Here is a 24,489-nt window from a genome sequence, read left to right as displayed (position 1 = left end):
CTAATCTGGAGTGGTAGAATTTTTTTTTTTTTTTTTTTCGGCTGGGCCATGCGGCTTGCAGGATTCTCACTTCCCCAACCAGGGACTGAACCCAGGCCATGGCAGTGAAAGCCTGGAATCCTAACCACTAGGCCACCAGGGTACTCCCTGGAGTGATAGAATTTAAAATATTAGTTACCTCTGATGGTGGGACAAGAATGACCGAAGATGCATAAAGTAGGCATCTGAGGTGCTGATTATGTTTTATTTCTTGATCTATGTGGTGCTTACACAGCTGTATTTATTGTGTAAGAATTCAATGAGTTCCACATTTATGTGTGCACTCTCTGTATGTTACATTTCAATACAAACATTTCCTTTAAAAAAGAGAAAATAGTCTTTAGACTAGGAAACACAAAGCAAAATTAAGGTAAGAGAAATTAATCAAAATTTCATGTAATAAATGTCTAGACCATCAGTCTTCTCTTTACTTGCCAATCAGAGCACACTCAGTCAGCATTTTCCTTCCAGACAGGAGGTTAGAAGATTCTTCCCTGGGAACTCTGACTAGCTGGAAGAAAAGACCTAAAAGTATTAATATTAGGAGTTCCTCAAAATAAGGCATAGCCAGACCACTGCCTAATGAAGGTGCCAGTTGACAGGCTTCACACATGCACAGAGCACGTAATAAGCTTTTTACTATCCAAATCTTAAATATGAACACATAGCTAAGAGCTACTGGATATTTAAAAAAATATTTAATAGGAGTAAAAGGAGAAAAAATTTTCAAAAAAGAAATCATTCCTACACTTACCGAGTTAGGATCATATTACATCCATGAACAAGAATAGGATTGTTATTTTGAAGGGAATAGTCTGAGAACAAGCAAAAGTTCTTAAAAATTAAAAGTATGGTAGGAGAAATAAAAAAACTCTACAGAATGGTTGGAAGATAAAATTGAAAAAAATCTTCCAGGAAGTAGGACAAAAAGACAATGATATAAAAAATAGGATGGAAAAGCTAAGAAAATTAATAGACCAGTTTGAGAAGTCCAAGATAGAGAGAAGAGAAAATCCAGAGTCAAGGATATTATCAAAGAATAGATTTTTTTTTAATTACCTAGAATACAAGAACCTAAATTTCCAGACTGAATGAGCACCTAACACAAAGAATGAAACGAGAGTCAAACTGCTGTGAAATTCTACAACAGTGGCAATGAATAAAAACTCCTACAAGCTTTCAACAGAAAAATGTCACACAAAAACTGATGAATCAGGACTTCCCTGGTGGTGCAGTGGTTAAGAATCCGCCTGCCAATGCAGGGGACAGGGGTTCCCACATGCCATGGAGCAACTAAGCCCATGCGCCACAGCTACTGCCTAGAGCCCTAGCACTGCAACTACGGAAGCCCGTGTGCTCTAGGACCCGCGTGCTGCAACTACTGAGCCTGCGTGCTGCAGCTACTGAAGCCCGAGTGCCCAGAGCCCGTGCTCTGCAACAAGAGAAGCCACCACAGTGAGAAGCCCACGCACCTCTATGAAGAGTAGCCCCCGCTGGCTGCAACTACGACCCAACGCAGCCAAAAACAGAAAAAAAAAAAAAATGATGAATCAGAAGAAGATTGGGGGAATTCCCTGGCAGTCCAGTGGTTAGGACTCAGAACTTTCACTGCTGTGGCCTGAGTTCAATCCTTGGTCTGGGAACTAAGATCCCGCAAGCTGTGCTGTGTGGCCAAAAGAAAAAAAAAAAAAGAAAGAAAGAAAAGAAGAAGAAGTTGGGAAGTCTAACTCCAAGGCTGGTGCAACTGTCCAAGGATCTTAGACCACCATAATCCTTCAATATTTCTGCTGTGCAATCTTTAGTATGTGATTTCTGACTTCATTGTTACAAGATGGCTGCTGCCTAACCACATAAAAGACATATGACTATGTTAATTAATTAACAAAGGATAAATTTTAAGAGCAATCCCTAATAAAATATCTATTTGAGTTTTCTAGGTATGATATTTTAAAAATCTACATAGAGATCATTTTCTCTTTTCTTCTCCATGTTTGGCTGATTATTTTAGTTTCTGAACCATTAGCTAGAATCTCCAGAAAATTTTTTAAATAAAATAGTGATAATGGACATTATTTGCTGTTCTTAATTTTTCCAGAAATTGATTCAGTAATTCACTGTTTTTATTTCATTTTCTTACTGTATTTGTAGGACTGCCAAAACAATGTTGAATAATGAGGATAGTAGTGTACCTTTTATATTGTCTTGATTTTACTAAAAAAATGCTTCAGCATTTTATTACTCAGCATGATATTTATCACTTTTAAGGAGTTTACTTTTATTTGTGTTTTATTTAGAATAATGCCTAAAAGGTTCTGAGAGGGAAAAAGTGAGACTTAAGAATATTATAGCCAGTCAAACTTTCTTGAAATGTAAAGGCAATGGGCAGACAATGTCCACCATGCAAGAGCTGAAGGACTACAGAAATTGAGCACTCTTCTTGAAAAAATTCCTTAATTATAAATTCAAGACTATCAAAAATGAAAAATTTTATACCAGCCAAGATGTAATACAAATATAAGAATAGGGCACAGGCACTCTTGAATAAGCAAAGCAACACATATAAAAATAAACTTTAAAGAAAAACTATACAACAGTGAAATCAGCCAACCAGGAAATAACTTTTTTTAATCCTCTAGAATGAATGGGGTATGGTAAAAAATATGTTAACAAGCATCTATGGCAATTATGTATAGAACTAAAAGTAAATAAACATGGAATTATGATTACAGAGGGAAAATAAATGTTTTTAAGCTGACAAAGTAAAAATAATGTAAGTAACAAAAGTTAGAAGAAGAGAAATAGAAAAAAATATGAGAATATTAATTTCCTTGTCTTTTAGTAAAGAAAATCAATCAATGTGACCTAAAATTGAGGGAATTCCCTGGGGGTCCAGTGGTTGGGACTCTGCTCTTCCACTGCAGGGGGCCCAAGTTCTATCCCTGGTTGGGGAACTAGGATCCTGCAAGTGGCATAGTGAGGCCAAAAATAAATAAGTAAATAAGTAAATAAGTAAATAAATAAAATTGAAACATGTAGGTCATGTAGAATTCTTCATGATCTTTCCTTTCTAACTTTTGATAATTTTTTATTTGCTAAAATATTTAGCGGTGAAGAAACATTTACCTGATGTTTAGCAATTTCTTCTGTTTTACTTCAATTTCTTCTATTAAATTCAAGTAAAACTGCATGTAATGCTTTTCATGGTACCATTTTATAAACCTACTTCTGTCTATCTTTCCTCTACCCACCAATGTATTTCCATCCATCAATTCCTCTATCTATCAAGAGGTGCTAGATATGACGCTTACTTAGTGTTACTAAGTAACACTAGTACAAACATTACTTCTAAGTGATAGTGGTGGCATTTTACTAGTACAAACATTACTTCTAAGTGATAGTGGTGGCATTTTACATTCTTCTTTGCATTTACCTGCATTGCTTAAATTCCTATGAGTATACTTCATTTTAATAAAGTCAAAGCCATTAAATTTTAAAATACTTGGGAATTTCAAGCACACAGAAAGGTCACAAAAGAAGAGTGTGTTAACAGATGTAGAAAACAAATGTATGTATGCCAAGGGGGGAAAGTGGGGAGATGAACTGGAAGATTGAGATTGACATATATACACTACTATATATAAAATAGATTACTAATGTGCTACTGTATAGCACAGGGAACTCTACTCAATGCTCTGTGGTGACCTAAATGAGAAGGAAATCCAAAAAAGAGGGGATATATGTATACGTATAGCTGATTCACTTCGCTGTACGGCAGAAAGTAACAGAACATTGTAAAGCAACTATACTCTAATAAAAATTAATTAAAAAAAAGAAGAGTGTGTTAAAACAACTCAAGAGTGTTCTAAAATCAACGTGAATTTGAAAAAAATTAAATGTATATTCAGCCATGTCCCTGAATTTCTTTGATTAAATAAAGCAATAATGGTGAATTCAAATATATATATATAAGAAAAATCAAGCTAAAATCATGATTGTCTCTGGAAACAGGATTTTAATTTTTTCTGTATCTTCATGCCTTCATGAATTTCCAAAATGAGCACATATTACTTATATAGTCAGAAAAAGAATATATGTTTTTTAAATATAGATTTATCATTTATAGATGATAGATTTAGCTATGTACGGTTAGAGAGTCATGTACTGGGTTAACATCTTTGCCTGCAAGACTTTACAGCTGCTTGTTTAACAATGAAACACAGTGATCAAATGATGCCTGTCAAGCTTAGAGTTAGAATTCTATTAGACATTATTGAATACACCCACACTTTTGCACCTGCAGTTTTACAAGCTCAAGTTAGAAAACTTATCATATTAGAAAAATAAAAATATTTTCAAATTTTAATAAGCATTATAAAATTATATAATAATGCCCTTTGTAATTCTAACTACCACCTTTCATCTAAAGGTCAAGGCAGTATATTTTAAAGAGTTGATTAAAAATATTGAGCTACTTATATGAAAAGCAATACTATTTTTTAAAGTCCAGGTGTTCAAAAGACTCATTAAGCCTTAGAAATACCCAAATAAAATATTCAGGAGTAATAATGATTACAGCATCACTCTATCTTGGACTAAAAAACAAAACCAAACCAAAATAGGCACACAAAAACCAGAATTAGCTTATTATAAGAAAAAAAGAACAACATTTATGTCTATTCAATCTATTCTAGTAGATTAGAGGGGGATATCTATTTTTATCTTTTTGTACATTATCATTTTAATATATTGTTAGATTTATTTGTGAATATTTTCTAGGGGATTTTTGTGTTTAGCTTCATGAGGGGTACTGATCTATTGATTTTTTTTTTGTAATTATTTGGATTTGGATTTGGTAGCAGGGTAATGCTGGCCTCATAAAATGAATTGGAAAGTATTCTCTCCTCTTTTATTTTTCTGAAAGAGATTATATTATTTCTTCCTTAACTGTCTGGTAGATTCCCCAGTGAAACCATGTTAAGTCTGGAGTTTTAAAGAATTAACTAGGAGTTTAATTTTTTTAAATAGATATAGGACTATTCAGTTTACCTATTTTCTCTTGACTGAGCCTGGTAGATTATGCCTTTGAATAACTTGGTCCATTTCATCAAATTTGTGAAACTTACAGGAATAAAGTTGTTCATAATACCTGAGGCTACGATGACACAAATAAATTATGTGTTTTGATACATACAGGTCACAGAGGCTCTGCAATTTCTTTTAATCTTTTTTCTCCTTGTTTTTCAGACTGGAGAATCTCTATTGATTTATCTTCAAGTTCACTGATTCTTTCCTCTGTCATCTCTATTCTGCTCCTTAGCATATTTACTGAATCTTCTATTTCAGTTATCTTATTTTTCTCTTCTAAAATGTACATTTCTTTCTTTTCTTACCATTTATATTTCTCTTCTGAGAAATTCTATATTTTCATTAAGTTCATTTTCTTTATGGAACATAGTTTTAATAGCTGCTTTAAAAGCATTGAAAATTTGGAGGGAGGGATCAAGATGGCAGAGTAGGAGAACGTGGACCTCACCTCTCCCCAGGAACACATCAAACATATATCTATATGTGTAACAGTTATCACTGAAAACTAACTTTAAATTGGCAGAAGAACTCCTGTACAACCAGGACTGTAAGAAAGATACACATATAATCAGGTACTAGGGGAAGCAATGTGATTTGTTTGAGACCTGTGTCCCTGGGAGGGGACTCAAAGAAAAAGGAAAATGACATGGGCAGACACCCTCGCTGACGAGTGAGCGGTTTGAGCCAGATTTGGGGCCCCAATTCTGGGGTTCTATGTGAAGGAGACAGCTGCCTGGACTAGTTTGAGGACCACTGAGACAAACAGAAAGGCCCTGGGAAGACTGGACTCTGATTGTGAGGAGCATGTGTGCACTGGCTTGCTCATGAGGCAGAGCACAGAGAGGTCTGCTCTAGTGGCTGCCAGGTTTCCCATTACCACATTGTTGTGTGCCCCAGTCCAAGCTGAGTGAACACTCCAGCCTCATTCACTCCATGCCATGGCACAGCACTGGATCTGGGGTGCCCACAACCGGGGAAAATACTCAACTATGGGACACAGAGGTGACCTGGTCCCAGGGTGGAGCCTGAGTAGGGTGGCGGCAGCCACTGTTGGTGTTTACTCAAGCAGTACCTCAGAAGACAGATCTCTGACGGTGGCTGCTCTACCACAGCTGACCTCCTGATACATGCTGAGAGTCCATGGGCCCTGCCAGCCATGTGGAGTCGGTCTACAATGGTGCAGTGATCAGCTGTGAGGGACAAAGGGGACTTGCACCCAAGGCTGCATCTGAGCAGAGCCACAGATGCCTGCACAGGCAGTACATCAGACCTCTGTCTGCACATGGGCCACACCTGCACTCCCCTCTGAGGCAAGGGCTCCAGTGTAGGAAGGGGTAAAAATCACACTTAAAAGGAACAGAGTCAGCTTGGGCCCAACCCTCAAGGCTTCAGCAACTTGGGATCAGACCCTGCTCCCAAGAGGGTGATGACAGCCACTGAGCAGAAAGGAAGTCCTGCCTCACAGCTGGCACCAGCTCTATCCCCTCCATCTCTAGCCCCACAACCTACCAAGGTGATAGCTGCCAAGAAACCCTGAGGACAGACATGACTTGCAACCATGTCAAACCCAGCTCTTCCACCAAAGTCACTTGACAAATATAGTCTGCACAGGGATGCTCCCACATAAGAACATTCCTTCAAGACCATAATAGGTAACTACTTCACCCAAGTTCTTAGAGGCAGAGAAAGTTAAGCAAAATGAAAAGTCAGAGGAACTACTCTCAATTGGAAGAACAAGAGAAAACACCTCTTGTTTTCTCATAAATAATGAAACAGAAATAAATAATTTACCAGATAAAGAATTCAAAACATTGGTAATAAAGATGTTAACTGAATTAGGGGGGAAAATCAATGCAAAAAGTGAATATTTTAACAAAGAACTAGAAAATGTAAAAAAGACCCAATCAGAAATGAATAATTAAATAGCTGAAACACATTAGAAGGAATGAATAGCAGACTAAGTGGTATAGAAGAACACATAGGTGATCTGGAAGATACAATAATGGAAATCACCCAATCATAACAGAAAAAAGAAAAACAAATTTTAAAAATAAAAGCAATTAAAGATATCTCTGAGATAACATTAAGTATATCAACATTCACATTATAGGGGTCCTAGAAGAAGAAGAGAGAGAAAAAGGGATCAAAAATTTATTTGAAGAAATTATGGCTGAAAACTTCCCAAACCTGAAGAAGGAAACAGATATCCAGGTCCAGGAAGCACAGAGGATCTCAAATATTAACCCAAACAACCCACACCAAGATATACATTAATTAAAATGGCAAAAATTAAAGATAAAGAGAATTCTAAAGGCTGCAGGAGAAAAACAAAGAGTCATATACAAGGGAATCCCCATAAGGATAGCAGTTGATTTCTCTGCAGAAACTTCACAGGCCAGAAGGGATGGCATGATATACGCAAACTGCTCAATGGGAAAACCCTGCAACCTAGGATACTCTACCCAGGAAGATTATCATTTAGAATAGAAGGAGAGATAAAGAACTTCTCTGACAACCAAAAACTAAAAGAGTTCATCAATACTAACCCTACTCCAAAGTAAATGTTGAAGGGTCTTCTCTAAGGGGAAAAGAAGAATCTACGGAATAGGGAAAATCCCACCAGGAAAAGCAAATATATAGTAAGGTCTGAGGATCGACTACTTAATTAAGCCAGCATGTAGATTAAAAGACAAAAAATTTAAAAAGCAACTACAACTCCAATAAACAATTAAGGGATAAGCACGAAGATGTAAAATATGACATCAAAAACACAAAATGTGAGAGAGGGGGTAAAAAATGTAGATCTTTTAGAATGTGTTTGAACTTAAATGACTACCAGTTTAAAACAAGTAGACATAATTATAGGTCAACATATATGAACCATGTGGTAAATCACAAATCAAAAACCTACAGTAGAAAAAGAAAACTAAAAAGAAAGGAACACAGCTCTCTACTGAAGAACATCACCAACCACAAAGGAGGAAACAAAAAGAAAAATGAACAGAGAAGAACCACAAAAACAACCAGAAAACAAGTAATAAAATGGCAATAAATACATATTTATCAATAATAGCTTTAAATGTCAATGGACTAAATGCTTGAATCAAAAGACATGGGGAGGCTGACTGGATTTTTAAAAAGACTCTTCAATATGCTGCCTACAAGAGAATCACTTTGAGGCTAAAGACACACATAGACTGAAAGTTAAGAGGACAGAAAAAGATATTTCATGCAAATGGAAATGAGAAGAAAGAGGGGGTAGCAATAATTATATCAAACAAAAGAAACTTTAAAACAAAGTCTAAACCAAAGACAAAGAAGGGCATAATATAATGATCAATACAAAAAGAGGATATTACACTCATTAACACATTAAACCCAATAAAGGAGCACTTAAATATATAAAGCAAACACTAACAGACAGAAAAGGAAAACTGACATATATAATAATATTAGGGGACTTTAACACTCCACTTACATCAATGGACAGATTAGCCAAATAGAAAACAGTGGTCTTAAATGACACAATAGACCAGTTGGACTTAACAGACAGCTACAGGACATTACATCCAAAAACAGCAGAATACACATCGTTTTCAAGTGCACATGGAATGTTCTCCAGGAGAAATCAAATGGTAGACAAAAACGTCTCAACAAATTTAAGAGGACAGAAATTATATCAAACATTTTTTCTGAACACAACAGTATGAAACTAGAAATCAGTTACATAAAAAGACATGGGAAAAGAACAAACACATGGAAACTAAACAACATGCTACTAAAAATCCAATGCTTAATGAAGAACTCAAAGAGGACATCAGAAAATACCTCCAGACAAATGAAAATGGAAACACAACACTCCAAATCTATGTGATACAGCAAAAGCAGTTCTAAGAGGGAAGTTTATAGTGATGCAGGCCTTCTCCAAGAAACAAGAAAAAATCTCAAATAAAAAACATAACCTACCATCTAAAATAATGAGAAAAGGAAGAAAAAGTAAAGCCAAAAGTCAGCAGAAGCTAGGAAATAATAAAGATCAGAGAAGTAAATAAAATACAGATCCAAAATAACAATAGAAAATATCAATGAAACCAAGAGCTGGTCTTTGAAAAGATAAACAAAACTGATAAACCTTTAGCCCGGCTCACCAAGAATAAAAGAGAGAGGAACAAATTAACAAAATAAGAAATGAAAGAGGAGAAATTACAACCAATACCACAGAGATACAAAAAATCATAAGAGGATACTACCATCAGTTATATGACAACAAATTAGACAGCCGAGAAGAAATGGATATATTTCTAGAAACATACAACCTGTCAAGACTAAATCAAGAAGAAATAGACAATTTGAACTGCTTGATCACTAATAGTAAAATTGAGCTTGTAATTAAAAAACTTCCAGCAAACAAAAGTCCAGGGTTGACCAGCTTCACAGAGGAATTCTACCAAATATAAAAAGAAGAACTAATACATATCCTTCTCAAACTATACCAAAAAAAAAAAAATTGAAGAGGACAGAACACTCTCAAATTCATTCTATGAGGCCACCATTACCCTGATACCACAACCAGACAATGACACTGCAAAAAAGGAAAATCAAAGGCTAATATTTTGATGAATATAAACAAAAAATACTCAACAAAATATTAGCAAACCAAATCCAACAAAAAAGATCACACACCATGATCAAATGGGATTTATTCCAGGGATGCAAGGATGGTTCAATATCTGCAAATCAATCAATGTGATACACCACATTAACAAAAGAAAGGATAAAAACCACATGATCATCTCACTAGACACACAAAAAAAGCATTTGACAAAATTCAACATCCACTCATGATAAAAACTCTCATCAAAGTGGATACAGAGGGAATATATCTCAACATAATAAACACCATTTATGAAAAACCCCAGCTAACATTATACTCAATGGTGAAACGCTGAAATCCTTTCCTCTAAAATCAGGAACAAGACAGCAACATCCACTCTCCCCACTTTTATTTAATATAGTATTGGAAGTCCTAGCCACAGCAATCATACAAGAAAAAGAAATGAAAGGCAACCAAATTGGAAGGGAAGAAGAAAAACTGTTTTCATCCCAATATTATTAGAACTAATAAATGAGTTCAGCAAAGTTGCAGGATACAAAATTAATATACAGAAATATGTTGCTTTTCTTTTTTTTTTTAAATTCATTTATTTGTTTTGGTGCATTGGGTCCTCGTTGCTATGCGCAGACCCTCTCTACTCTTCATTGCTGTGTGTGCACCTCTCACTGCGGTGGCCTCTCCCGCCATGGAACATGGGCTCTAGGCGTGTATGGGCTCAGTAGTTGCAGTCTGTGGGCTCCAGAGCGCAGGCCCAGCAGCCAGGGCTCACGGGCTCAGCCGCTCCGCGGCATGCAGGATCCTCCCAGACCAGGGATTGAACCCGCATCCCCCACACTGGCAGGCGGACCCTCAACCACTGCCCCACCTGGGAAGTCCCTATGTTGCTTTTCTACACACTAATGACTATGAACTATCAAATGAACTATCAGAAAGAGACAGCAGAAAAAATTCTATTTAAAATTGTTTATCAAAAGAATAAAATAACTAGGAATGAACTTAACCAAGGAGGTGAAAAACCTATACTCTGAAAACTATAAGACACTGATGGAGAAAACTGAAGATGATACAAACAAATGGAAATGTATGCCATGTTCATGGACTGGAAGAATTAATATTGTTAAAATGTCCATACTACTCAAAGCTATCTACAGACATTTTTCATAGAACAAGAACAGATAATCCTATGGATAAATATGGATAATCCATACGGAACTACAAAAGTTGCCAAAGCAACCCTGAGAAAAAAGAACAAATCTGGAGCTATCATACTCCCAGAGTTCAGACTATACTACAAAGCACAGTAATCAAAACAGTATGGTCTGGCACAAAAACTGACACATAAAGCAATGGAACAGAATAGAGAGCCCAGAAATAAACCCATGCACTTATGGTCAATTAATCTACGAGCAAGGGGGCAAGAACATACAATGGATAAAAGACAATCTCTTCAATAAGTGGTGCTGGGAAAACTGGAGAGCTACATATAAAAGAATGAGATTCGAATATTTCCTCACACTATATACAAAAATAAACTCAAAATGGATTAAAGAGCTAATTGTAAGACCTGAAACCATAAAACTCCTAGATGAGAACACTCTTTGAAATAAATCATAGCAATATTTTTTAGACCTGTCTCCTAAGGCCAAAAAAACAAAAGTAAAAGTAAACAAATGGAACCTAATTAAACGTAAAAGTTTTTGCACAGCAAAGGAAACCATTAGCAAAATGAAAAGACAGCCTACTGACTGGGAGAAAATAATTGCAATTGATATGACCAGCAAGCGGTTAACATCCAAAATATATAAACAGATCACCAACTCAATATTAAGAAACAAAAAAAAGAAACCACCAATCAAAGAATGGGCAGAAGGTGGTTTGTGACCACCTAGAGGGGTGGGATAGGGAGGGTGGGAGGGAGGGAGATGCAAGAGGGAAGAGATATGGGAACATATGTATATGTATAACTGATTCACTTTGTTATAAAGCAGAAACTAACACACCATTGTAAAGCAATTATACTCCAATAAAGATGTTAAAAAAAACAAAAAAGAACGGGCAGAAGACCTGAATAGACATTTCCCCAAAGAAGACATACAGATGGCCAACAGGCACATGAAAATATGCTCAACATTGGTAATCATCAGGAAAATGCAAATCAAATTCTCAATGAGATTTCACCTCACACGTGTCAGAATGGCTATCATCAAGAAGTCTACAAATAATAAATATTGGAGAGGATGTGAAGAAAAGGGAACACTTATCCACTGTTGATGGGAATGTAAATTAGTGCAGGCACTATGGAAAACAATATAGAGGCTCCTCAAAAAATTAAAAATAGAACTACCATATGATCCAGCAATTCCACTCCTGGGAATATATCCAGAAAAAACAATAACACTAATTCAAAAATATACATGCACCCCAGTGTTCGTACCAGCACTATTTACAATAGCCAAGACATGGAAGCAACCTAAGTATCCATTAACAGACAAATGGATAAAGAAGATGTAGTATATATATGCAGTGGAATATTACTCAGGTATAAAAAAAGAATGAAATTTTGCTATTTGGAGTAATGTGGATGGACCTAGAGAATATTATGCTTAGTGAAATCAGTCAGACAGAGAAAGAGAAAGACTTTATATTATCACTTATATGTGGAATCTAAAAAATAATACAAACGAATATATATATCAAAACAGAAACAGACTCACAGATATTGAAAACAAACTAGTGGTTACCAGAAGGGAAAGGGAAGGGGGGAGGGGAAAATTAGGGGTATGGGATTAAAAGATGCAAACTACTGTGTATAAAACAGATAAGCAACAAGGCTATATTGTATAACATAGGGAATTATAGCCATTATCTTTTAATAACTTTTAATGGAGTACAATCTATTAAAATACTGAATCATTATGCTGTACACCTGAAACTAATACTGATTGTAAATCAACTATATTTCAATACAAAAATAACTTTCATATTTAACATCTGTCTCATCTTGGAATTGGCATCTGTTGATTACCTTTCCCTGTAAATTGATCACATTTTCTTGATTGTTTGCATATCCTGAATATTATGTTGTAAGATTCTGGGACTTTTTAAAATCCTCTAGAGGATGTTGATTTTTTTTTTTTTTAAACCAGGCACTCAGCCCAGTTAGGTTCAGACCATACATTCTGTCTCTTCTGTGGGTACGGCTCTAAAGTCAGTTCAGTTTTCAAAGTCCTGGCTGTGCTGCTATGTGCCGGTCCCATGCATGCATCGCTCAGACATCAGTGAAGAAATTGGGCAGAAGCTCATACTGTTGTTTAGTTCTCAAAGCCTTTGCTATATAGCTTTCAATCTGTGCCATGCATGTGTACCTTAAGGATGAGCCCAGGATTAGTGCCAGTTTATATACAGAATTATGGGATCACTTACCCAGCTCTCTCATCTCCAGAATTCTCTCTCCTGCTCAAAGCAGCTCCCTTTCCTGGTCTTCTACCCAAAAAGTGAAGCTTCTCTCAGAATTTGGGCTGCCCATGCTGCCACTGCAGTTCTGCTGGGTGTTCACTCTTGGTTCAAAGCTGGCGAAAAGAGTAAGAAATAAAACCAGAAAACTTAATGCTGTATGAGTTGCTTTGCCAAATTTGACTTCTGTTTCCAATCCAGTAATGCTTTCATTTAGTTTTCAGAGACCACAGGTGTGTTTTAGCTAGAGTTTTGAGTTGTAATTAGTGGGAAAGAGAGAGTGTACTGAGTTTACTCCACCTGATCAACTCTTAAAGTCCTACTTTTTTTATTTTTAAGCATTTTTCTATATCATTAAAAATTCTTAACAACACTATTTTATGATTTCATTATCCTCTATTACACATATTTAAATTATCCATCAATTCTCTTTAAAGCTATTTTTTGTTTATTGCTAATATTTTGCTATTACAAATAACACTACAAATAATAAGTGTGCATCTAATTTTCTGATTATTTCTTTAGGATAATTTTTAGATATAGAATTACCAGTTCAAATTATAATAAGGCTCTTAAAGCATATCATCAAATTGCTTTTCAGAAAGGTATTACTAAAACTAAAGCATTATCTGCAACTTTTGCCAATTTATATAGAAAAATATTATAGTATCTTGTTTTAAATTTAGGACCACAATTGATTAGAAATGCTTATTTTTTATACTCATGTATATTTTTTCTTTTGTAAACTATTTTTTGTAGTTTAATGCATGTCCATTACTCATTTATTAGAATCATAGTTTTATAATAAATTTGTATGAATTATATATATAAATAAAGAAGAAATTACATATCTACCTGCCCACTAGTATAAAAATAAAAACAACAGAACAAATCAGAAATTAATGAGATTTTTACTTACAGGGTTAAGTGACAAAGTAGGAAAAAGAGGAGAGTGAGAGTGGGGTAAAATATTTAGGGGGAATGACTTCTCTGATGATACATTTTTGTATAGTTCTGACTTGTACAACTATGTGAATGTTTTACAAACTTATAAACTTAAAAGAACATAGACGGAAAGTCAAAACAAAACAGAAACAACTGAATCCAACTATATTACAAATAACTAACATAACCACTTTGAAGAGAGGGATGGGAAAATAGAATCAAATGAAGTACGTTTGGGAAACAATATTTTAATTGCATATCCAAAGAATAAAGACAAAAAGAAAAGTGTATACAAATATTTTGCTCTAATTAGCCGCCTACTTATTACAGAAGTATGGGTTAGCAGTTTACAAACTATGTTATATGTATTTGAGGACTGAGTAAATAAATATACTGTGGATAAAAAGCCCCATTTTCTCACAGTTGGAGAAAGGAGTTACAAATAAGGAAAGGTGGGAAGATAAAATGAGCCCTGTCATGTTTATCAGTATGAATTCAAGTGTTTTTAAATATTTTTAAATGTTTTAAAAATCCGCTTAAAAATATGTATAGGAATTCCCTGGCGGTCCAGTGGCTAGGACTCCATGGTTGCACTGCAGGGGGCATGGGTTCGATCCCTTGTGGGGAACTAAGATCCCACAAGTCACGCAGCCAAAAATAAAAATAAATAATTAAAATATGTATATACAGATATAGACACAATATACAGATACATATAGATATACATTAGTTGTATACACAAAATATATTTTATTGTTCTGTCAGCTGAGAGGACCTAGAAGCAATGATACCCAATACCAATGAGCAGATCTTGCACTGAGCTCTTCATTTCTAAATACCATTCTCTAATAAAGGAATCAGGGCTTTTTGGAGAAATAATTTCAGGACTAGGGTAGAGAAATTACAAGAGAAACATCTGTGCCAAACATCTTGTGTGAGAAGCTAAGGAAGTGTTAAAAAGTGATGGGGTCTGTATTAGCTGTCTATTGCTGCATAATAAATTGCCACAAACTAAGCAGCCTAGAAAAACAGAACAAAATTTATCAATTTATTAACTCACTTCTAAATGTCAGAAGTCCAGCTTGACATGTAACGTTCTCTGTTGAGAGTATCATTAAGCTGAAATCAAGGTGTCAGCCAGGCTATGTTCCTTCTGAAGGTTCTGGGGAAGAATCCACTTCCAAGTTCATTCAGGATGTTGGCTGAGTTGATCCTTGAGGTTGTAGGACTGGGGTCCCATTTTCTTTCTGGGTTGCCACCAGGACTTAGGCCTTCAGCCTCTGGTGGTTGCTCTCAGGTTCTTGTCACATGTGCTCCCTCCATCTTCAAAGCCAGAAGAAAATTACTCTCATATTGAATCCCTCCTACACTTTGTATCTCTCTGACCTCCTCTCTCTCTAGCCTCTCCACCCATATTTAAAGGGCCTGTATGATTAGATCAGGCCCACCAACTCATCTCTCTATCTTAAGGTCAACTGGTTTGAGACCTTAATTATATTTGCAAAGGTATGCAAGTAGTACCTAAATTAGTGTTTGATCAAATAACTGGATGTTAACAACAGGGTCTGGGAATCTTGGGGCCCATCTCTGCCTATCACAGGGTCATATCATTAGAATACAAGATACAGCAATCAACAAATATAAGGTGTTATGGTATTACTATTTAGGTCTGTGGACTCCAGATAATTCAACAGCTGAAATTCTTGAAAACTGATCTTCCTAGAGTGTTTTCCTCAATCAACTTCAGGTATTGAGAGATCACTAATAGTTATCTGTCTGTCTATCTATCCATCTACCTATCTGAAAGATAGTGAATACATGCATTTCAAGTACTGTAAAAGAAGAGAGATATGTATTTAGTGCCCACTATGGTTTCCCCACAGCCACCATATCATTTCACCCCAACTCTGCTCCTCTGAGGGAAGTATTAGTGTCCCCATTTTCTGAGGAGGATACCAAGGCTCAAACTGTTTACTGAGTAACAGAGTTGCCACAGCTGGCACTGATTTCCATCCAGAGACCTTGTAAATGCAAAAGTGCACTGCCAATATTAACCAGTATTCACACAATAATAAAATACATTTAAAAAGGGGAAGGCACAAGAGCCAACTTGAAGGGACTCCCAATGGCTAAACCTAGGATTTGTGCAACAAAATAATGATAGTAACAGATTTTAACTCATAGAATAAAATATATACTCATTAGTCTATACTGATATAAACAATTGAATATAGAAATGAGGATGAAAGGAAAGCTCTTCCCTTACAATAGAATTCCAATAAATAAATATACTAGGGATGATGGAAATAGAAAATTACCATTTGACAGATACCAGAGAAATAAGTATTTCAGTCAAGAATCAAGATTGTAAAATTTGTGGGCAGAATGAGAAATTTATATAGTTTCGAAGTATCTTTCCAAAAGATAATTATTAATTACAAAGGAGAAAATTGTAAATTTACAAGAGACAAACCTGGCAGATACCCCCTTGACCAAGTAATCAGTTACAATCACCAATAAAGAGACAAAACTGACATCCCATGCCTCCTGGTATGATGCACTGAGGTTACATCACTTCTATGGAGTTCTTATTAAAAATGCATAATTATGGGAAGTAACAGACAAACAGGAATTGAGTGCCATCTGATAAAATAACTAACCAGAATACTCGTCAAAAAGTATCAAGATCATGAAAGGCAAAGAAATTCTGAGGAATTGTTTAAAGAGGACTAAGGAGGTACAACTAAATATATGACATGGATTGAATCTTGAGGCAGAAAAGGGATGTTAATAAGACAATGGTGAAATCTGAACCTTCCTTTTTTTTAGGTTTTTGACATATATTCTTTAGAGTTGTCTGAAGTCACTCTTTCCATGTCCTCATCAAAGTATAATAGAATTATACTGATGCTAATTTCCTCACGTTCATAATCATACTGTGATAATGTAAGATATTACAATAGCGAATCTGGGTGAAGGGCATACAAGTTAAAAAAAAAGAAAAAGAAAAATCTACTTTTTAATTTCCATCTCAATTTATCCACAATGCAATTTTGCCAAGTTACCTGAGGCTTACTAAATTAACAACATTTTTTTAAAGGACAAAATTATTTCAAATCTCTCTCTGTATATATACGTATACATACACACACACACACCCTGCATGTGTATATTATACATATTTAACATATATGTGTAAATGTTTACATTGTACTTATATATACATCTACATAAAAATATTAAATCTTTTAACATATTAACAGCAAGTGTTTTCCCTGAATCTTTACCTTATTTTTTTTGTTTTTGTTTTATTTATTTAATACATTTTTGGCTGCGTTGGGTCTTCGTTGCTGTGCGCATGGGCTTTTTCTAGTTGCGGCAAGCAGGGGCTACTCTTCATTGCAGTGTGCAGGCTTCTCATTGCAGTGGCTTCTCTTGTTGCAGAGCTCAGGCTCTAGGCCGTGGGCTTCAGTAGTTGCGGCACACGGGCTCAGTAGTTATGACTCGCAGGCTCTAGAGTGCAGGCTTAGTAGTTATGGCACACAGGCTTAGTTGCTCCATGGCATGTGGGATCTTCCTGGACCAGGGATCAAACCCGTGTCCCCTGCACCGGCAGGCAGATTCTTAACCACTGTGCCACCAGGGAAGTCCTACCTTATGGTTTTGATGTTTTTTGACACACGCTTGAAAAAGTCATCCAAGCTACTCTTTGGATCTCCTTCAGTCAGACACTGCAATGTGGTGTCCGATGAAACTTGTCAAAGTAACCACCTCCTATTGTTCATTTGGGGGACATGTCTTAGTCCTTACGTTACTATACAATAAATATAATAAAGTTAGCACATTTCCAATGTTTTACTACTGGATCTCTGTAACAAACCTTTTCTATATTCATCTTCAGGAAATGGTCTAAAATTGCTGGCATGACCCTCCCATCAACAAATAGGAAAACCCATTCATTTGTTCATGCAATATTTATTGACTGACTACTATGTGGCAGGCACTGTTCAGGCCACTAGGAAGAGCAGTGCACAAAAATAGACATCTTCCAAAAATAAAAAATGGACACCTTCCTACCCTCAGGTCAAAGAGAAAGGAGGAAGAAAGTTTATCCTTTCCACAGTACTTTAACTGCTTCTTCCCCCCGCGTGCCTGCTTTCTTTTGCTATTTCTTCAATCCCAACTCTTAAACTTCTAGTAGCAATTTAAAGTGGAATGAAGTGCAACTATAGGAAACACATTTATTCCAATTTTTTTTTTGTACCCCTAAGATCATTATGAGAATTAAACAAGATGATGCAGGTACTTAGTATACTGTTTGACAATAAACATAGTCTGAGGTAGATACTATTTATTGTTTCTCATTTTACCAGTGAGGCATCTGGAGCTTAGAGATGAAAAATAACTTGCTTAATGTTACACAGGTAGAAAGTGGCAGGCCAAGACTTTGAACTGACTTCAAACCCTTAATTATAGTTTGTCTTCTGTTCTAGAATATTCTTATTAATGTCAACCCATACTTAAATCCTACAGTACACACAAAACATTGGTGGTTCTCTCTCTCTCATTGGCATTTATCATCTTTCCTAAATTTTGGATCTAATGTCATTAACAACAACAAAAAATATACAAGCAGGATGAGTTAGTCAATTACAAAGCCAACATTCTGAATGCAATACAAAAGTTAACTTAATTACTAAGTTATTAGTAACTTAGTTACTAACTTAAACACAAATTGCTTACTTTAACAATGAAACTGTAATAATGACACAATAATTCAGTTGTAACAAAGCCATCAACACAGCAAAATAAAAACAAAGCTAACTAAGGAGGCAGTGCTTCAGCTCAAGTTAGTTATCTCCTTTAAACAGGAAAAACAATCATTAGTCTAGTGGTTCTTGAACTGGCCTGCTCATTTGGAAAATGGGTGGAAGGAAGATTGGTGCTTAAAAAAATAGCTACACCACGGGCTTCCCTGGTGGCGCAGTGGTTGAGAGTCCGCCTGCCGATGCAGGGGACACGGGTTCGTGCCCTGGTCCGGGAAGATCCCACATGCCGCGGAGCGGCTGGGCCCGTGAGCCATGGCCGCTGGGCCTGCGCGTCCGGAGCCTGTGCTCTGCAACGGGAGAGGCCACAACAGTGAGAGGCCCGCGTACCACAAAAAAAAACAAAAAAAAAAAGCTACACCTAAAGCCCACCTCAGAACAATTATATGAGAATCTCTCAAGAGTGGGGCTCAGTTGAGTGTTGTCAGTGTTGACAAGTACAAGTCTAAAATAATAAGCAATAAAGAGCATGCCCTCAAAGCAATTCAAAACCAAGAAATTAAAAAACTAAAATAAATACGATAAATTTCTTTCCTCTTATCCTGGGAAAAGGGGGAAGCACCTACTCATTTCTCTTTGTTCTTTATCCATCTTTGATTGCCCAAAGTCAAGTTTAACAAACGTTAAATATTGGAAGTTATGCAAACATCCTACCCAAATTAAAATTTTTACTGTACATTTAGAAAGCTCTTTTAAAACAATACCAGGTTTCAGAAAGAATCCCCCACATTTTAAGTTTGCACAGATGTTTAAGTCAGCTATTTGTTCAACGAAGAAGAGTCATGAAATGTATTAGAAAGCATTTTATTAATAAGTTATTATAAAACAATATTTATTTCATGTACCACAAATTAACTTTTTGGTGCAACAAGAGGAATATCTGAATGTTTCCCATCTATTTCTAAAACTGTCACAATTCCTTTTTATAAGATATCTTCAAATTTAGAACCTAAACATAAATTTTTCTTAAGAATGCATACATAAAATACTTCTCCTATAACTGCACTATATCCTTGACGAATCCCTATTGGGAGGTATAGTAGTGACTGCAGGCATTTATCTTTAAAACAACTTTTCCTCATTTTTCAGGTTTGGGAATGATATCACATCAAGTACGGAAAATAACTCTTTTCCTTAAGAATACATAAATTCACTTAGAGATGTCTCCTCAAATTCAGAAAAACCCATTTCTTCAGCTCCTTCTGTCAGGACTCCATATCGATCTCAACAACTTCATTCTTGTCCTGAAGTGTTGTTTCTGTCAGGTTGTCTTCACTTACATCTTCAATGTCTGCCAGATCAATAGGTGGTAAAGGATTCCTCCAGTACTGGAAGGTGTTATACTGCCAAAATTCTTCATTGAGCTTTAGTGAAAAGAAGAGAGAGGTGAAAGTACATCAATGGTCTAGAAAAAATTAAGCTGTTTCACGAAACAAATTTTTTTCTGTTTTAAAAGCAAACTCACGTTAAGATTTTGCAGTCTTTAACTTTGCATCTTCAACAAATATATATTTTTAATTCTGCCTAATCAAAGTACTTCATGGACTCAGTCAACTCTGCATTTTCATATTCATGAATTGGTGAAAGTATTTCCTGTGAGTAGTTTAAATTTAAAAGAATTTCCTCCAAGAGCTTCTCTTCCCAGAATTTTCTTCCATTTTTCAACCAAAAAAATAATGCCTGAAGAAAGTTTTTTACCTTTCAATGAGGAAAACAATTTATTTAAAAAACACATGCACACATCTTAAAATTTACTTTTGGTCTTTTTCCTGATGTTTGGTATTTTAAGGGATTGACTTGATGTAGGCTAAAATATTTTGACAACCTTCTAAAAAGCATTAGAATAAAAACATGGTAAATAACAAGAAAATCTTAAACTGATCATTTTATTAAAGATACCATTTTGTACAAGACATGACTCAAGATACCAAAACTGATAAATCCAAGTGAATGCTGGCCCCTTCAAAATTCAACAGCTTACTGTAAAAGGCTATAAAATTGTTTCAAGTAACTATGAAGTGAAGTTGATATTCCAATGAAGTTCAAAACTGGCACAAAATTAAAATACTTTGTGCAAAGGAAGTGGCATTGCAATGACATATAGGCTTCCAAAGTGACCATTTTGAAGGTTAACACCTTTCCCAGATGGATATCTATATATCTATATTTAGTCTACTAAGTTGTCTTTGTACTTTAGGTTCATATTTGCTATAGCAGCACTAACCAACAGAAATATAATGAAAGCCACATATGTAATTTAAAATTTTCTAGTAACTTCAGTTAAAAAAAAAGTAAAAAAAACAGGCGAAATTAATCTTAAAATTTTACTTGACCTAATAAAGCCAAAATACTATCATTTCAACATGCAGTCAATATTTTTAAAAATTGAGATATTTTACATTCTTTTTGTCTAACTAAAAGTTTTCAAAATCTGCCAGGTATTTTACACTTCCAGCACTATTCAGACTAGGCCCATTTCAATGCTCAATAGCCACATGTGGCTAGTTAATTAAATGGGGAGCACAGGTCTTCTCAATAATAAGTTTATTCACTGCCTTAGACACTAAGGCTTAGAGAATTAAGAGTCTCTTTGGAATTCCTTAACACTGGGATAAAAATGTAATAACTCAAAGGATGCCAAGAAAAACTTCATTTTAATAAGTAAATAGGGTTAAAAACAAGGACCTATTTCTCTGCCTTTTGGGGAAAAAAAAAACTATTGTTCAAATGATCTACTTATAAGAACAAACCAGAAAAGATCCTTAATGAGGTCAGTATAACCTAGTAGCTAAGAGCACAGACTTTGCCACCAGACAGACCTGTGCTTGCATGATAACTCCTCCACCCATTAACTCTGATCTTGACCTAGGTCTCTTTCATCATTGGTAAAAAGCAGAAAGGCTCTTGTGCAAATTACAGTTTAGCACTATAAATGCCCAATATAGCTAGTTATTATATCCCAAGAAGCCTACGAACCAATATCACTATGAACCAAAATCACAACATTTCTGCTTCCTTTCTATTTAAAGTATTTAACAGTAAGGGTCAGCACTGACAGAGTACTCAATCTGCATAAAGTGACACTAAAGTGACACTAACATGAGAAAATACATGAATATTTATTGAAGTAATACCTGGTTTTATTTTAGTTCTCCGGTTAAAAAAAACACCTGAGGGGCTTCCCTGGTGGCACAGTGGTTGAGTCCGCCTGCCGATGCAGGGGACACGGGTTCATGCCCCGGTCTGGGAAGATCCCACATGCCACGGAGCGGCTGGGCCCATGAGCCATGGCCGCTGAGCCTATGCATCCGGAGCCTGTGCTCCACAACGAGGGAGGCCACAACAGTAAGAGGCCCGTGTACCGCAAAAAAAAACAAACACCTGAAACAACTCAAATATTCTGAGGTTCTAGGACAGAAAAATAGGTATCACGATTCTGCCTAGATTGCATCTTCAATATAGAAAGGACATATTTGAGGAAATTCTTCCCAAATGAGATCCCAAGGGTACGGGTAGGGACTTAAGCTCTATTCTGAGCAAAACAGGAACCAGGAAGACATTTGCTTCATGAAGTGAAAAAGCTTTTTAACTTCTACATGTTTTTGCTATATCCTATTTTCCCTTGGCTGTAAGACCCTTAAAACAAAAACCATGCATCTTTGGCGGCAGGAAAGAAAGAGGAAAGCTGGAGAAAATTAAGTTTGCACAAAGAAGCAGCTCAAGGAACAGAACAAAAGAAAGGAACATGAGGGTTCCTGGGCTTTTGCCAAAAGAGAACAGGGGACTAGTCTTGATGAAGAAGGACCCCCTAGAGGCAAGCTTGTTCCCTGTCACAGGCGTGTAGTGACTACAAGAAGCAGAGAGCTGTCAGATGTGGTCACTGCTGTGGAAGAAGACACAGGTGTGTCTAGGAGATTCTAAGCAAATGTCTGTGTCAGTTTACTAAAAAATTCCTTTGCTTACCTGCCATTTCCATGTCCCTCTTATCAATTTGTGGCATACTGCAGTCAGTATATTCTGGTAGCAAAGACAAGCCTAAGTATGGGTCCGGTACCAAAAATGGCCAAGTTTTCAAACTACACAGTACTTATCTCCATACCAAATAGGTCTGGATGGCTGTCACTCTGGAGTTTTGTTTTTTCAGGTTTTGCACACTGGTGTGACATGATTTAATTGGAAATTCTAATTCTTTATTCTACTTTCAGAACATAAATGCTATCTAAAAGCAGTCTGAAGAAAAAAAAATCTAAATAAGGATCATGTTTTCTAAATTCCAAGAAAACTGGGGGTAGAAACATTTACAATTTATAGTTTCATCCAGAAATGCTCATCATAATAATTATATCTAAAGGATAATTTCTCATGACCACAGAAAAAGATCTTTCCCAACTACTGTATTTTATTGGCAAGGTGTCTGATAAATTCTGCATAAGATACTTGAGACAATGAAAAATGTGGGGTGGATGCTATGATGGAGTAATTGAAGAGAATTTGGTGAAGTCTGGGCTCTACATTTGGCTCTTCCACCCCCAAAGCTCCTGGTTCAACCCAGAACTGCCAAATCGCAGCTTGAATTCCAAAGATTAGACCAACGCTGCCCAATAAATACAAAATGCCAGCCACAAACGTAATTCGAAATTTTCTGATGGCCATATTAAAAAAGTAAAAGAAATAACTGAAATGAATTTTAATATAATTTATTCAATCCAATATCTCCAGATTATTTCAACGTGTATTCAATATACAATTTTTTGAGATCCTCGAAATCTAGTGTGTATTTTACTTTGAGCGCATCTCAATTTGAACTAGTCCCATTTTAGGTGTTGTGTCACATAGCTAGTGGCTGCCACACTGAATAGCACAGATCTAGACAGATCTTATGTGCAGAGATAGGGCAGGCTCATTTCCCAAGGAAGAGGAACTCTCCAAAGATCCTCATACAGACGGCTGATCTTAAGAACCAAATTAATTCTCAACAACGATCCTTTTTCATAGGATCCGATTTAAGACTGCCTTTTCCCAATATACGGAGGCCCTTCCTCTCAACCAAAAGAGCTGTAATATGCCTAAAGGATGTCCAACTGGTGGCTACCACATTCGTCACCCTCTTTAGAAAGAAATCGATCACGAATTCCAGAAAAAAAATCATCGTTAAACAAGGAAGACGCAATACATCTTTCTCTGACGTTTGTCGTTGAGCTTAACTTATTGCAGTTCACGGTCAACATCTTCCCAAAGTTCTACAGTCTGTCATGACCCACGCCCCTGCTTCCCTCTAGGACAGCACAGATGCTGAAGGTGCAAGGCCACGCCTACTACCTCACCCGATGGTCTGTCTCCCCAGACTTTAGCTTAGTGCTCTCAGCTCGTCGGACTCTCCCAAAACGCTGCCAAAGGTGGGCTCTGGGGCCCCTGGTGTGCTGCCTGGGGTGGGGGGTCGGTGTTCATTCTTGCGGCGAGGATCCCGGCTTTTCATCTTTTGGGGCGTCGTGACGAACACGAGTCTAGAGGGGAACGATCGGTTCC

At 36.2% G+C, this 24,489-nt stretch overlaps 2 protein-coding genes across 3 annotated transcripts in view; both read right to left on the bottom strand.

Moving 5' to 3' along the window:
• The window catches only part of TRPM6 (transient receptor potential cation channel subfamily M member 6), a gene marked incomplete at its 5' end in the record, with an annotated part of 195,376 nt that extends 180,047 nt beyond the window's left edge, over positions 1-15,329 (bottom strand). Inside the window, 2 exons of the mRNA XM_082843245.1 lie at positions 13,163-13,308; positions 15,198-15,329. The remainder of the gene's footprint in view (positions 1-13,162; positions 13,309-15,197) is intronic.
• The window catches only part of LOC309964330 (uncharacterized protein C9orf40), a 62,511-nt gene that overhangs the window by 37,303 nt on the left and 719 nt on the right, over positions 1-24,489 (bottom strand). Inside the window, exon 2 of one of the 2 annotated variants that reach the window (XR_014326342.1) lies at positions 19,105-20,327. Coding sequence is in view for 1 of the 2 variants with exons in the window: in XM_082843257.1 (XP_082699383.1) it covers positions 20,169-20,327 (159 nt within the window). In the remaining variant the exon portion in view is untranslated. Of the gene's footprint in view, positions 1-19,033; positions 20,328-24,489 lie in introns of those variants that run through there. The other variant, XM_082843257.1, reaches the window with a different exon arrangement.

This window comes from Leucopleurus acutus (genome assembly GCF_964270905.1).
Source record: "Leucopleurus acutus genome assembly, chromosome: 7".
Classification (NCBI taxonomy): Eukaryota; Metazoa; Chordata; class Mammalia; order Artiodactyla; family Delphinidae; genus Leucopleurus; species Leucopleurus acutus.
This window is presented reverse-complemented; position numbering and strand designations above follow the sequence as displayed.